Consider the following 14,840-nt stretch of genomic DNA (forward strand, 5'->3'; position numbering starts at 1 on the left):
CCTTTTTTATTTTCTGGCAGGTGAAAGCATCAAGGAAAAGCAAACTAGGAAAGGGCAAAACACGCCCATTAGGTAATTAATGTATGATTTATTCAACGGCAGATTCATTCTGCCCTACTTGAACTATACACCTGCCTTTGATGAGGGGAGTTTTAGCCTAAAGTAAGCCCTTTTTTGGAACCACAGGGGTAAACATTCACAGCTCCTAATCTCAGCATAGCACTAGTCTTTAAAAAGAAATTAAATTCCAGTTTAAGCCACATTCACATTTGGACTTTTCCAAAAAGTAGGACTTTTCTGAATGCTCAGCATGATTTTTTTTCGTAGCCCCAGTAAATCAAATCAATTTCTTTGGTGGATTCAACATATCTTTCCCTGTATACTACACCGTGACATGGTGGGAAGACTTGAGTGTTTTGAGGACCCTGAGAGTTTTGCCAGGAGGAGTTACTCCTGGTAGGGCCATCAAAGCCATATAGGTCAAAGGGAAGGTTCAGATTAAAAACAGTCCACTGGTTCTACAAGTTTGGGGTTAAACAAGTGAATCAGTTCAGTAACCTGAAAGCCTATGGGGATATCCAGAAGGGAATAATATCACCAACTGGCAAAATAGCAACTGCATTAACCAGTTTCAACAAGATCTGATAAGTTATAGATTTTAAGTTATTGACCAAATTATGAATCTTCAATTCAAGTGTTATTTCCATCTTAACATATGGATGTGAAAGCTAGAAAGTCACAAAAGATAGAGACAGATGTCTCAATGTCTTCAAAAGCAAATACCTTAGAAAAATACAAGATAGTAAATGAAATAACATATGCCAAGATTTCTCAGAGTTCGACACCTCCTTATCTCTAAAGTTATCCAGAAAAAAAGGATGGAAATATATAGGACGTGTTAAGAATGAAGCCAGAGTATCTGCCATGGCAAGCGTGCCCTTGGGCAGCTGAAAGAACATGCAAAAGGGGCCAAATGAAAGAATACCTCTGCGGAACACTACTCAGAGCAGGGAATCTATAGGACTTAACAACATGGAGAACATACAGAGAGTGGCTCAGGACAGACAGGGATAGAGGAGCCTTGCTCAGGCCCTAAGCAACATATGACAGCATGGGAAGGATGATGATTTAAAATCACCTGCAGTCCACAGGAAAAAAATGTAATTGTCTTTTATCCTTCAACTCTATCAGTGCTCTAGCATAGAATGAACTCTCTTGCTCAACGGAGCAGTCTCGGAACATTTTTATTTCAAGGATATGGAACATTACTGTAAAATTGGTATCCTCAAAGAAAAGGCCCTTGCCTATTCACAAAAGATCTGAAAAGAATTCTAACACACATCAGAGCTATAGATTCAAAACATTCATTACCAAAATCCACATGCAAGTCATACAGACTGCCCAAGAGCCTGCAGTCTTGGGAACCAGTTCCAGTGATTGTGGTCTTAGAAAACCATGTTTCCCTAAAAAAACCTATTAACAGAAAGATGAAAGGTCACTTTACACAAAGATTATGATGCCTCAGCATGGGCCTCCAGCGTAGCTATCCAGTTCATCTTGTGCCTATAGGGCAATACAATGCAGTGGCTGGATGCGCCTTTTGGCTTATACTCAGAAAGGTGCATTTTGCCTTAAACTGTTCCAGATATTGTGACCCATAAATACAAAGTTATTTGTGGAATATTTCGATGTTATATTCTTCAATGATAAAAAAATACATCAGTATTTCTGGTTACTAAACAAAAAATAGCTGTAGTCTCATCCTCCAAAAGTATGGAAGAAGGCTTTTTTACAAAGAAATTCTAAGACAGGTACATATATAAGTATTGCTTTTCTAGAAGCAATCTGGACAAGATCAGGTGGCACCGACTCTGAAAATTCCATTATGAGAAAGGATTGCCTATCACTCAAAGAAGAGAAAAATATTTCAGAAGACAAGAGGGTCTTTTCATTTATTTCTAAAGGTTGTTTTTTTTTACCGTTGCAATATTCTCTTGGTTGAAATGGACGATAAGGCAAATTATCCTAAAACTAGTTGGAATGTGATGTAATAAGAAACACAGTAGTTCATTTCCCAGACAAAGGTTCCAATTATAGTTGACACGTTCCCCTGATATTATCTGGACCAGTGATCTGCTAGATCACTCCAATCCTCGACTCTGGGAGCCAGCCTTACCCTGCTCTGCTGTGAGAACCCCCACTCCCGGGCTGTTCATGCACAGCCTCTAGCATGTAAGCTGCTCCCAGCTATGCGAGTGAGCACTTTTGGCCAGCCGCTGCATGGATTGTGCAACCAAATGACACTAGCAAATATTTCCGGTCCCAGACACAATCCTAGGAACCTCTGTCTTGCAGTGCCCAGTTATGCCTGCTGGACGCTGCAAGCTTATATGAGTTCGCCAATTTAACAAAGAAATTGATATGTACCAGGCTTGTTATATGTACCAGGAGTCTCTGACACCCTTCAAACCAAACGCACTGCTTCAGGTAGAACAAACAAACTAATTTATTTACTACAAAAGATTGATTTTAAGTGATTTTAAGTCAAAGCCCAACAGGTCAGATCTGGTGAAATGAAATAAAAGCAAAACACATTGTCAGCTGATCTTCACACTTTCAGTGCCCTTACAAACTTAGATGCTTCTCACCACAGGCTGGCTGGTTGCCCCTCAGCCAGGCTCTCCCCTTTGATCAGCGCTTCAGTTGCTTGGTGATGGTATCTGTAGATGGGGGTAGAAGAGAGGGAGAGCCTGGCAAATGTCTCTCCCTTTTATCATGTCCTTTCTTCCCTCTTGGTTTTGCCCCCGGCCCATCCTTCAGAGTCAAGTGTGCATTACCTCATCATAATCCCAAACTGACCAAGGGAAGGGGGTGACTCACTCAAGAGTCCTACAGATTCTTTGTTGCTGCCTAGGCCAGTGTCCTTTGTTCCTGTGAGGCTGGGCTGGGTTTGTTCCATATATGAGGTGTGAACTGCCCCTCTGCTTTTGGAGAGTTTTTGCCAGGGCTTGTTTTAAGACATGAGGACACATTTTCAGCTTGATAACTATATACATGAAATTACAATCTATAACATTACTATAACAACAATGCTCAGTGCATCATGAGCCTTCCAAAGACGCCCGACATGACAAACTTTGCATTGGATACTACACAATCTTATTATAAGGATGAACATGGGGATGCAGGGTATTACCCTGAGATACAGAGTGTCACAATAATTTGTACAGAGGACAGGATTCTTTGGTTTGTTGTTTTAATCTCCATACTTCATAATACCAAAAATCTCAAGAAAACAAATATTTAGCAAGGAAGTCTTATTTGAGATTATTGTGTTACCACTTCACTTAAATAACTAACTGACAGTCCAATGAAGTGCTTTCCCAAAATTAAGAAAATTAATTTCTCTCTCTTTCCATTTCTCTCCTTCTCTATCATGGAATTTTGGTTTCCTCCTGGGATATTGGAGGTTTTTTTGTTCCACTTCACAGTGTGTGTGCACCTCTGCATCTTTTCCCCCACTGCAGTTCTCCAACTCCTTTCCGCCATTTTTCCCTCACCCTGTGCCAATATTGCTCCTCCCACACAGAAGATGCATGCAAGTTTGCATTTTAAAGTCCAAGAGATAGGTATATGGCAAAATACAAGGATACAGAAAACTTTAAAAGGGTTTTATAATATGCCTACTACATAAACAAATTCTGTAGTAATATATGTCTAAATGCAGGTTTTTGGAACATTAGTACTTACAGTAGTTTTCTAGACTTCCCACCTCTCTCTCTCTCTCTCTCTCTCTCTCTCACACACACACACACACTTCAATATCTAAGTAACTTCAGCCTTTAATGGCACTTCAAGTAATACATAAGGGGTTTCTTAACATGCAAGTTTTAAGAATGCTGAGAAGAGCAGATAGGTGCAGTGTTCTTTTAAATTTAAACTGATAGTTCTCTCTGCATCTGTGACTTTCAGGAGCACTTCCCTACGCATACATCAGGCATCAAACTTCACTTTCTGTTACAGGGACACTTATGTAGGTGTAAGCAGAGTCAGAATGAGCTCTACTTTGACATCTGGTGGTGAGCTGTGGAAAAGGACTTCAGGGGCTGATCTTGTTTGCATGGGCACACCCACCCTGCCTAGCATGATGGGCTGCTTGCCCAAATGGTCACTTTGGCTGCTATGGGATCCCCAGTCTCTCTGTTATTGGGGCAGGAGTAATAAAGGGTTACTATCCTGGTTATGTGAATCAAGGACAGTAGAACCGTACTTGGCATTTTATAACAGAGGGACTCGCCCTCAACTAAGTAGCACTCGCTAGGCAAGAGACATGGGTGCCAAAACCCAATGAATTGAGAGAAGCTGGGGACAGGTATTTGTACCTGGTGGTGTGGGTCCCTTCTGAGGGCCCTAAACACCAATTTCACTCCCCTCCTCTCTCCAAGGTATAATATCAGAGCTAATTTTGATTCCATTAGGTGTCTGGTTACAGGCTGCTGAGCTGAATTCACTTTGGCCCAAGGGTGCACCAGCACTGAGGTGCCCCTACTTTGAGCTGAAATCACTGAGTGCTTTTAAGTTGTGGGGACGGCATGAAGATATATTGGTGAGCAGCTAGCAGGAGAGGAGTGGGACGGCTGGCGGAGCAGAGTGGCTTATAGGATGGCTGGTGGAGCGGAGCGGCTCGCGGCAGAAGGCTGCAGCAGATCCCCCGCAGAGATGCAGGGCAATCGGCCGTCAACACAAGGAGCGGAGGATGTAAGGTGGCCCCATACCTCCCCCCTTTTTCCACCCACCCTGGGAGGTAAACTCTGCAGATGAACTTTTTAACTTTTTGGGTTGGTGGACTTCTGGGACTTTGGGTGACTATTGGGTTGCTAGACTTAAGATCCTGAGGGGAAAAGGACACTGCCAAACTTACTTGAGGGTGGGTCTTTTGCTCATGGTTGGTGTTATGAATCCTGTTTGTGGTGTTTCTTCAACATAATGCCGCATTGTTTCCCTCCTTTATTAAAAAGCTTTTGCTACACTCAGACTCTGTGCTTGTGAGAGGGGAAGTATTGCCTCTTACAGGAGCACACGGGGATGGTATGCAATTGTCCCAGATCACTGGGTGAGGGCTCAAGTCGGTTTTGCATTGTATTATCGAAACAGAACCCCTAGATACTGAACCCGGCCCTTGTTGCTGCCAACGGGCAGAAGGGTTACATAGATCAGGCCCAAAGTTTAGACAGTAGGGATTTTTTTTGTTTTGTTTTCAGATTTAAACACTGGCCTGAAGGGCTTGCAACTCAGACTTCGCAGTACTCTGCTAGCGCATGCAAACTACAGTGAAATTAACCAGTTTATTTTCATTGCCCAAACTAACCAAAATAAAAACAAAAAACTGCATAGATGGTGAAAAATATTTTTAAATATAATCCAAATTTTAATCACTTAAAATGTTAGTAATATAAAGAATCTTTATGGTGATATATTAGACAGAAACTGCACCCATGCAGGGCAGAGAACCTCATGAAGGGGTGGATAGGATCTTTGTTCTTTTGCAAACACATCTACTCTATCATTAGACAGTAACCCCGAAATACACTAACTGTAACAGATGCCTGAAGAAAAACAATTAAGAAGATCTATTTTTTGAGATCCAACTAAAGCCAAGAGAAGAAAGCAGCCTGAAGTTAAAAAAAAAAATCAGCTCATCAAATGATAAACATAGTGGCTCAGACATGTGCTCATCACCTTCCAATCCATACAAAACATAACCACTAAAATCTTCTAACCCATTGCTGTATATCGCACCCTTTTTTAAATCTGCCCTCTGGCTTATCTTTAACTCCTTTACATTTATACCTTGATTTAATCCTCATGCCCTTCACTCTATCCTTCTCTACCTATTGTTTGTTCCTCATTACTTACACTGTATCCTGCCCTTCTATTTCACCAGTTATGCCAGTCCGCCCACCCATCCATTTGTTCACTTCTTCCATGTTTCTGCTTTCTTACACACTACCCTTTGTGCATGGAAAGCCTTCCCAGAACTGACTAAAACATCTACCTCAAAACCCTTTTTTGCTATTGACCACTTACATCATGGATGGCTAGTAGTTTGTTTACTAAAAATATCCAAATGATTCAGAATCATCAAGCTGTCCAGTTAATCCATGTTACTTCATCCTCCTTCCCTCATTGATTGATTGTTTTATGAACACTCACTTGTGCCTTGTTTCAATGTAGGTTTTAACATTTTCGGGTCAGGGATCACGTCTTCATTTAGAAGAATGCAGCCCCGATCGGCATTGTTGGGGCCTTTAGGGAATCACACAACACAGATAAAATAAAAAAAAATTATGCTCTTGTTGCCTTGTATATAAAAAAATTATGTTCTTGTTGCCTTGCCTCAGAATACAACACCTGGGATGGGGGAAGTAGACAACTGCTTATAAAAGTATGTTTATCCTTACAAATTGTGAAATGACATTACTAGATTGAGTCAGAAAACTGGAAGAGGAAATGAGATGCTATATGTAACGGGAGATAGTTTAGCGTGTGGATATTATCTAAAGGTGACTTGCAAACCTAAAAGGTAAATTCCATTGACTTCAGCAGTACATATTGAATGCCCTCATTGAAAAGGCAAAGATAGCCAGATCAGACTATGTGCAGAGGCCCTCCTGGGAAATGCTGAGCAGGCTCCACTCCAAATCACAAAAAACAAAGATGAAGACACTCAGCATCTTGCAGGATTGGGCCCATGAACAATCCAAATTTGCCCTTTTCTGTTTTTATTTCAGGTCTTGGGAATTCACAGACATCTGGCTCCTGATTCTCTGCAATACTCCATTGGGCCCCCTTGCTGTGATATCACAACTACTAAGGAAGCTTTCTGGAGCACTGAACCCATCTATAGGGAGCTGAGGGCTCTTCCAACGGCATTGTGTAGTTTTTCAAGTTACTTTAGAATCATATAACATATTCCTCTTTTCTTCAATATCTATATTCAGAGGTCTGGCTCCATGCTCCAGAGTACCTCATTGGTACCTGAGGCATCACAGTTGATCAAGACAGACATATCTTCTTATATGTCTTCAGAACATCTCAGAGAAAAGGTAAGGTTTAGTTGTTTATAAGATTAATGTCTCTCATTCTAATTAATAGGGTCACCGTCCAAATATTGGTAAAGTAAATTAAGTGTACATTTTATTTGCAGTTCACCTTTTAAAATCTTTTTTTTTTTAATCTACTAATCTCTAGAATACTCAATACTAACAAAAAGTGGTGCTGGCATATACATGCAACCACAGAAGGTAAAGAAATAGATGGAGGAGTTGTGCTACCTAACAAGTGCAGCAATTGCTTTGAATTTAAAAAATAAAATATCTGAGGAAGCTCTAGGGCAAATAAACAACATTAAAACCCCCCACAGATCTTCAAAGCAACATTGATTGTGGATCAAAGGGAAAGGCCATCAAAACCTCCCAAAGCAGCAATATTTCTGCATGTCTAAAAAAGAATTAACTTAGAAGAAATATGGAAATAGTAGTCGGTCTCTGTTAAGCCAACAACAAAGAAGTCCTTAGTGTAGTAAAACAAAGTCATGTCAAATCCCCATTTTTAAAAATGCATGAAGTTCCTTTCATAATGTTTTAAACTGTATTTACAGTAACAAGAGTAAAGACTGGAGACAAAAGTCAAAAGGTATTACAAAGCTCTAGCTATACATGTTACAATTTGATTTTTGGTCTCCTTTGTGGGCTTCAAATATAAAGACATACTGCAATATAATCCCATACCACTGAATGAGCTACTTCAACTACACTATCTCAGTAGAACAGAGGACAAGTGACCTATAACCATATTTGCACAGCCAGCCACATTAAACGGTAACATGAAGGCTAACAACCACATCTCCAAAGTGGTTATTTTCTAAAGCAGCAATTTCTTTAATTAATTGGCATAAAAACTTGCTACTTGAAATTAAAAGACTTTTTTAAAAAAAAAACAACCTATTATGCAGGAACAACAATTTATCCTTAACTAAGACCTGTAGCGAGCGCCAGGAAGCTACAAAAAGAAATACTAAGAACCAAAGCATTAGAACACCCCGGTTCACTCACCCCTGTACAAGAAGATTCTGCACAGTGCAGCAAAACATGCACAGCCCTAAGCAATGTGAGAAAATCTCTACATCCATTTAATTATGAACAGGTCTTGGAGGAGGAAAAACAGGTATGCAGGCGGTAACCTAGTGAACATAAGTGATGGGAAAATCAGCCAGTTTCTGAATTTTCAGCTACCAAGTGGAAGTTACAGTTTAAGTATGCTTTAGAGCTGCACTTAGAATAAAGAGAAAAGGACAGTGATGAGGGCAAGTTGTTCACATAAATAAATACTTTCAGACGTTTCCAATAAAAAACCATCCTTCATAGGTAGATGCTCAGTGCTTCATAAAATATACTGGCCACACTGGTTTTGAGGGTTTACCAGCCTAAAGCATCTGCTCCCTTCAAGCCTATTTTACCTATCTGAGTCATAAGTAAAGCAGTATGCCTGGCAGCCATAGCTAATGGCTGAGTGCGGTCCTATGACAATTCCGATCTATACCATTGAAGGACTGAACCTCAAAAGAACAAACCTCTTCAATTTAACTTCAAATTTGTGTTGAAATTTTCCAAGCCATCCATTCATTCCCAACATCTATGTATTTGTAAATCTACATTCATTTAGTTATTTTAGGTTTCAGAGTAGCAACCATGTTAGTCTGTCTCTGCAAAAAGAAAAGGAGTACTTATGGCACCTTAGAGACTAACACACTTATTTATGCATAAGCTTTCGTGAGCTACAGCTCACTTCATTGGATGCATTCAGTGGAAAATACAGTAAAGGGATTTTATATACACAGAGAACATGAAACAATGGGTATTACCATACACACTGTAACAAGAGCGATCAGGTAAGGTGAGCTAATACCAGCAGGAGAGGGGGGAAAAAAACAAACTTTTGTAGTAATAATCAAGGTGGGCCATTTCCAGCAGTTGAGAAGAACATGTGAGGAACAGTTGGGGGGAAAAATAAACATTGGGAAATAGTTTTACTTTGTGTAATGACACATCCACGCCCAGTCTTTATTCAAGCCTAATTTAATGGTGTCCAGTTTGCAAATTAATTCCAATTCAGCAGTCTCTTGTTGGTCTGAAGTTTTTTTTGTTGTATTACTGCCACTTTTAGATCAGTAATCTAGTGACCAAAGAAACTGAAGTGTTCTCCGACTGGTTTTTGAATGTTGCAATTCTTGATGTTTGATTTGTGTTCATTTATTCTTTTACATAAAGACTGTTCTGTTTGGCCAATGTACATGGCAAAGGGCCACTGTTGGCACATGATGGCATATAGCACATTGGTAGATGTGCAGGTGAACGAGCCTCTGATAGTGTGGCTGATGTGATTAGGCCCTATGATGGTGTCCACATATCTATTCAGGGGACACCATCATTTTTTTTTCTTCTCTTCTGCTGGTAATAGCTCACCTTACCTGATCACTCTTTACAGTGTGAATGGTAACACCCATTGTTTCATGTTCTGTGTGTATATAAAATCCCCCTACTGTATTTTCCACAGCATGCATCCGATGAAGTGAGTTCACGAAAGCTTATGCTCAAATAAATGTGTTAGTCTCTAAGGTGCCACAAGTACTCCTTTTCTTTTTAATTATTTTAGCATCTTCCTCAGTTTTAATATCAACTGATGAACTTAGAATGTGAAACTACATACAGACAAAAGTTACCAGAACTGCTGGCTTATTACAGCTACTAAAAATATAAACAGCTGGTCTACAAACAATTCTTTTATGATGCATCTGTATTGTGTATGTTTTGTGCAACTAATGAACTTGGAAAAAATCAAACTCAAGGCACCAAATTAGTATAGGTCAGAAGTTAATAATATTTCAGGACTTGACTTTAATAGAATCATAGACTTTAAGGTCAGAAGGGACCATTATGATAGTCTAGTCTGACCTCCTGCACAATGCAGGCCACAGATTCTCACACAACAACTCCTGTAACAAATCCCTAACTTATGTGTGAGCTACTGAAGTCCTCAAATCGTGGCTTAAAGACTTCAAGGTGCAGAGAATCCTCCAGCAAGTGACCCGTGCCCCACCCTGCAGAGCAAGGCGAAAACCCCCCAGGGCCTCTGCCAATCTGCCCTGGGGGAAAATTCCTTCCCGACCCCAAATGTGGCGATCAGCTAAACCCTGAGCAAGTGGGGAAGACTCACCAGCCAGACACCCAGGAAAGAATTCTCTGTAGTAACTCAGATCCCACCTCATCTAACATCCCATCACAGGCCATTGCGCATATCTACCGCTAGTAGTCGAAGATCAATTAATTGCCAAAATTAGGCTTATAATTTTGGTTTTAAGAACACCTAGAATTGAGGAGGCACAAGCTTTTCCATTCAATGGAGTTATTTTCAGTTGCTTTAACTTTTTCAGTCTTTTTAAGCTTTTTCCTGAAATTTGGCAGGTTCACTCTCTCTGACAAACAAACAACTAAGTTTAAAGAATATATGAGCCAAAATAATTCAATTGTAGGAGACTAAGGGCAGGGGGAAGAGAAGGCTACTCTCCTCCTCTCTCCTCCCTCCCCCATTAAAAAAAGGGCTGTGTTTTTCTCTAAGATTAGTGGAGGTTAGTGAGGAAAGAGATAGGGTGCTACATATGGAAAGAAGTTAAACCTCAAAGGAATCCTGCCATCCTCCACAAAATACAGGTCAATTAATGTCTCCAGGATTCCTGCCTTATTGATTGCACAGTATAAAGCATTTTAATGTGGTATAGTAAACAGATGAATATAGTGTCATTTTGTTAGTTTCTTCTTACATTAAGACTCTATACAAAAAACATTACAAGAATGTTAAGATTACGAAGACGATTTATTCAAGTATCAAGAAATGATAAATGTAAGGTTGCCTATCAATCTTCAGCCTGATCGCTTGGGCATATGCATTACAATACAGCCTTATTATAAAATAAATTTACTATTTTTTCTGCAGAACTGCTGCCTCTTTCATTGTGCATGCTGAACAAGAAATAAAACAGGGCTGTGTAATGATATGGGTGCAGGGTCCAGATTACCCCCGCTTTATTCTACATAATTGTTGAATGGGGCATATGAGTTTGAAATGGGGATGCTACAGACACCACTTATCCACTTCTACCATGACTAGTGTATAGCTTAGGGCTAAGGAACTAGACCGCGACCCAGGGAATCTGCTTTCTTTTTCTGCCTCTTTCAGAGATTTCCTATGCAACCTTGGACAACACATTTAATCTCTCTGTGCTTCAGCTCTCCACAGGTAAAAGAAGAAGACGACTACTTAACTTCACAAGCATGTTGTAAGGCTAAATCAGTTTACATTTGCAAGACTCTCAGGTACTACAATGATGAGTGTCAAATAAAAGCAAATAAGAGAAAAAAAACATTTTAGTTAGTCCACAGTTTGGAAAATGTGCAGTACATGGGGCCACACACTGGAGGAACAAAGAGGACAAAGTGAAAAATTCAACAGCTATTTCATTCACTGAGCACTGTCCCCATTCTGTATTGTGTGAGCTAGAGGTGCTATGGAAAAATAGTGCATGAACATGTAATTTAAAAGACATGTATGTGTATGCATATGCATGACAGCACAAAGGGAGCAGAGTTAAGGTTATCTTACAATCTTAACTTTGTCATTTCATAACTTGGGAGTACTTCTCTTTACAAGCTTAACACACTTGTAGGCTTTTTCTAAGAAATATAAAAAAATGGGTATCAGTACTTATAACATTAATCCAACCTTCCTATTGTTAAAAATAAAGAAATTCAGTATCCAATCAATTTTATAACATAGATATTGATCTAGCTAGCTCATGAGTCATTACTTCTGAGTATGTATCAATCACTTCATTCTTTACTTGTCGTTGGGAAGAAATTGATTTAATCAAGCCTTGCAGTAATACATTATTGATGTATTCCAAGAAAATGGAATGATAATGAACCATCAGGTCCTTTACATAAAATACTATAAGGACTCACAAATTTGGCCTCAATAAAGATCTGCTAGCATATGTCCCTGCACTAGTAGATCCTGATACAGAACCAGGTCAAATCAAGCAGTCTATGCATTAGTCATATCAGAAACAGATTATGGACAAGCTTCTGGATAATTTAGTAACTTTGGGAGGGTGAACAATATTTTGTACAACAGGCAATGTGCTTCATCACCCACTCTTCATATGCAGCAACTACCAGTCCTAGTAGGTTGTTACAATCAAGGCTGTTCTGAGTGAGAAAAATAATGTGACTCAAACAGAGAGTCTTAACTCTTCCCTATTTATATCAGCTCAATCTATGTTCTAGAAGCTATTGAACTTTTCCACAGAGTCAACTACACCTTAACAGACATTTTCCTCGTTTGCATGGACCACCTCCCTTCCCATTCATGATGGCTTATATTCCCTGTGGCAGCTACAGCAATTGCTTACATGCAAAACTAACATTAGGATAGAATTCCATATATTTTAAATGTCTTTTAATTAAGTTTAACAGCTTTCAATAAAACAAAAGCCAGCCACAAACCACCATAAAGAGCTATGAAGTCCACGAGTTTGGGAACATCTATTCTGGTCATTAGTTTGTGGTAGAGAGTGCCTTCTTAATACACTTACTCCTTTACCAGGATCCACAGAGTCAAGGAAAGACAATAGTGAGAAAGTAAGAACCTTGGGCCTGGCACATTCCCTTTTTTACACAGGCATATTTTTCAACTCTAAAAGTGCCTACATCAGACCACCCTTGCTAAAGCTGAACTGTAGTAATTTTTTGCCACATGTCCAATGAATCTTATATGTTCACTCAATGCAAGACTCCTATGAGCCACTTGCAGTGACATCTATAGTTAGGACTGCCTCCTATTTTGATATAAATTATGCAGTAGAAGCACTGAAAGGCTGAAATTCCGATGTTATGCTGCATGGTCCCACGAGACACATCCTTTCAAAAAGGACTGTGCTTCACGGCCATCTAATACAAAAAAATAAATAGAACAGACACTCACTAGCACCACAAGAAAGGGATCACATTCTTTTGATACTAATTTAATTGTTGAAATAATCAGTAAAATGTGAAATTGATATGAATACCCAAAAAACCCCAATATAACCCACAGTAGATCTTTCTAGCGGTCCTCCTTCTGTAACTGCATCCAACTGATGCTGAAACAACCCCATCTTCAGGGAAGGCATATGCACTATAGTGTACAACCACACATGCTGTATCACACTTCGTGAAATTCCTAGAATGGAGAAAACTCACACAAAAGGGTCCTGAAGCACAACGTAAATGATGTGTCCTAATACACTTAGCAAACAATAAAACAAAGTCACATAAAACAGATACTGGAGAAAGAGGGAGACAAATAATTCCCCAGCCCTCTAGAAACGCATTAAGTTTTTAGAGCCAGATAGCTTTCTGGAATAGAGGGATTGATTGCCTGGGCTATTTCTCTACACAGATGGGTGGAGAGGAATCCCTGGATAATTCTCTCTCCTACACACACTAATGGAGTAATGGGAAATCCTTGGATCTTTCACTTACATATATTTTCAAGGGGAGGGAGGGACCTTTCTGGGATATTTGAAACAAATACACAGGGTAGGGAGAAAGGCCTTTCATTCTCTCTCTCTCACACACACACACACGGAGTGGATATTTTTCGACACACCTAAAGAAAGGCGTAGCTATATTCCCACACATTACAGGGGAAAGGGAGAGCTAGGTCTCTCCCACATATACACACTACAAAAGGGGCTACCCCGGTAATTTCACACACACCCACACCAGGGAAAGGAGGCGCCCCCTGGGGATGAGGGAACTTCACACGCAGTGGGGGGAGGGGGATTCCCCTGGCTAGCCCCTTCGCCCCTCACACGCCCACGTAAGGGGGGAGGCAGCCACTCACACCCGCTACCGCCCGGCGAGTCAATCCCTTCGCTCGCCCAGCCCCGCACGCTCACTCCAACATCCCCTAGTGATTGCAACAAAGCCGGGGAGGGGGAGCGGAGGTCCGTACGGGGTTGGCCGCCCCATCCGCTCGCCGGGGGGCTCGCCCGCCCGCACCATGCGAACGCAGCACCTACCAGGCGGGCAGCCTCGGCCCAGGTGCGGTCCTTCTTCTTCCTCTTGTCTTTCATGTTTGCATCTCATTGAGATGGTTCTAGGGGGGGGCGGGGGGAGGGCGGACTGGAACGTGCGGGGGAGGGGAGGGGGGGGCCCAGAGGGGTTCCACACGGACAAGGCTCCACGGGCGCGGAGCTCCGGAGCCCCCGGGGCGGGGGGAGGAGAAGGGGGCTGGGCTGGCTCGGGCTCCCGCGGCAGCAGCAGCAGCACAGCTGACAGCTTGAGGGATGCTCCGCTACTCTCACAACAATGCGCTATGACGTCACACAGGGGAATGGCGACCGCACCAACCATCCCAGCCAAAGCGGCCGCCCTCGCGAGGAAACCGCGCGCGAGACCAGAGCGATTCAAAAACCTCGCGAGAGCTCTTAGGGCGGCTGCCCCGACCAACACGGGGAGAGGGGGGGGGTTGGGAGCGCTTAGCGGAGACTACACGTCCCAGGGTGCAATGCGCCGCCAGCCGGCGCCCGTGGAGGGAGCGGGAGCATTGCCCCGTGGGAAGGATAGTCTCCCCTGGGCAGCGTGGACGCAACCCGCTGCGCGCTGTTGCCAAAAGTGCTAGGCAAAGCCAGAGCCCTGTGCGCGCGTCTGTCTCGGGAGGGGCAACGCTGTGGTTATTAT

The 14,840-nt window shown here is 41.6% G+C and overlaps 1 protein-coding gene across 3 annotated transcripts in view; it reads right to left on the bottom strand.

The window, feature by feature from the left end:
- Positions 1-14,516, bottom strand: part of ASXL3 (ASXL transcriptional regulator 3) — a 149,109-nt gene extending 134,593 nt beyond the window's left edge. For 2 of the 3 annotated variants that reach the window (XM_038388669.2, XM_038388672.2), the window contains exon 1: positions 14,180-14,516. In XM_038388669.2, the coding sequence (XP_038244597.1) occupies positions 14,180-14,233 (54 nt within the window). In that variant the 5' untranslated portion in view covers positions 14,234-14,516. The remainder of the gene's footprint in view (positions 1-14,179) is intronic. The other variant, XM_043507902.1, reaches the window with a different exon arrangement.
- Between the last annotated feature and the right edge of the window lie 324 nt (positions 14,517-14,840).

Source organism: Dermochelys coriacea, chromosome 2 (assembly GCF_009764565.3).
Source record: "Dermochelys coriacea isolate rDerCor1 chromosome 2, rDerCor1.pri.v4, whole genome shotgun sequence".
NCBI lineage: Eukaryota > Metazoa > Chordata > Testudines > Dermochelyidae > Dermochelys > Dermochelys coriacea.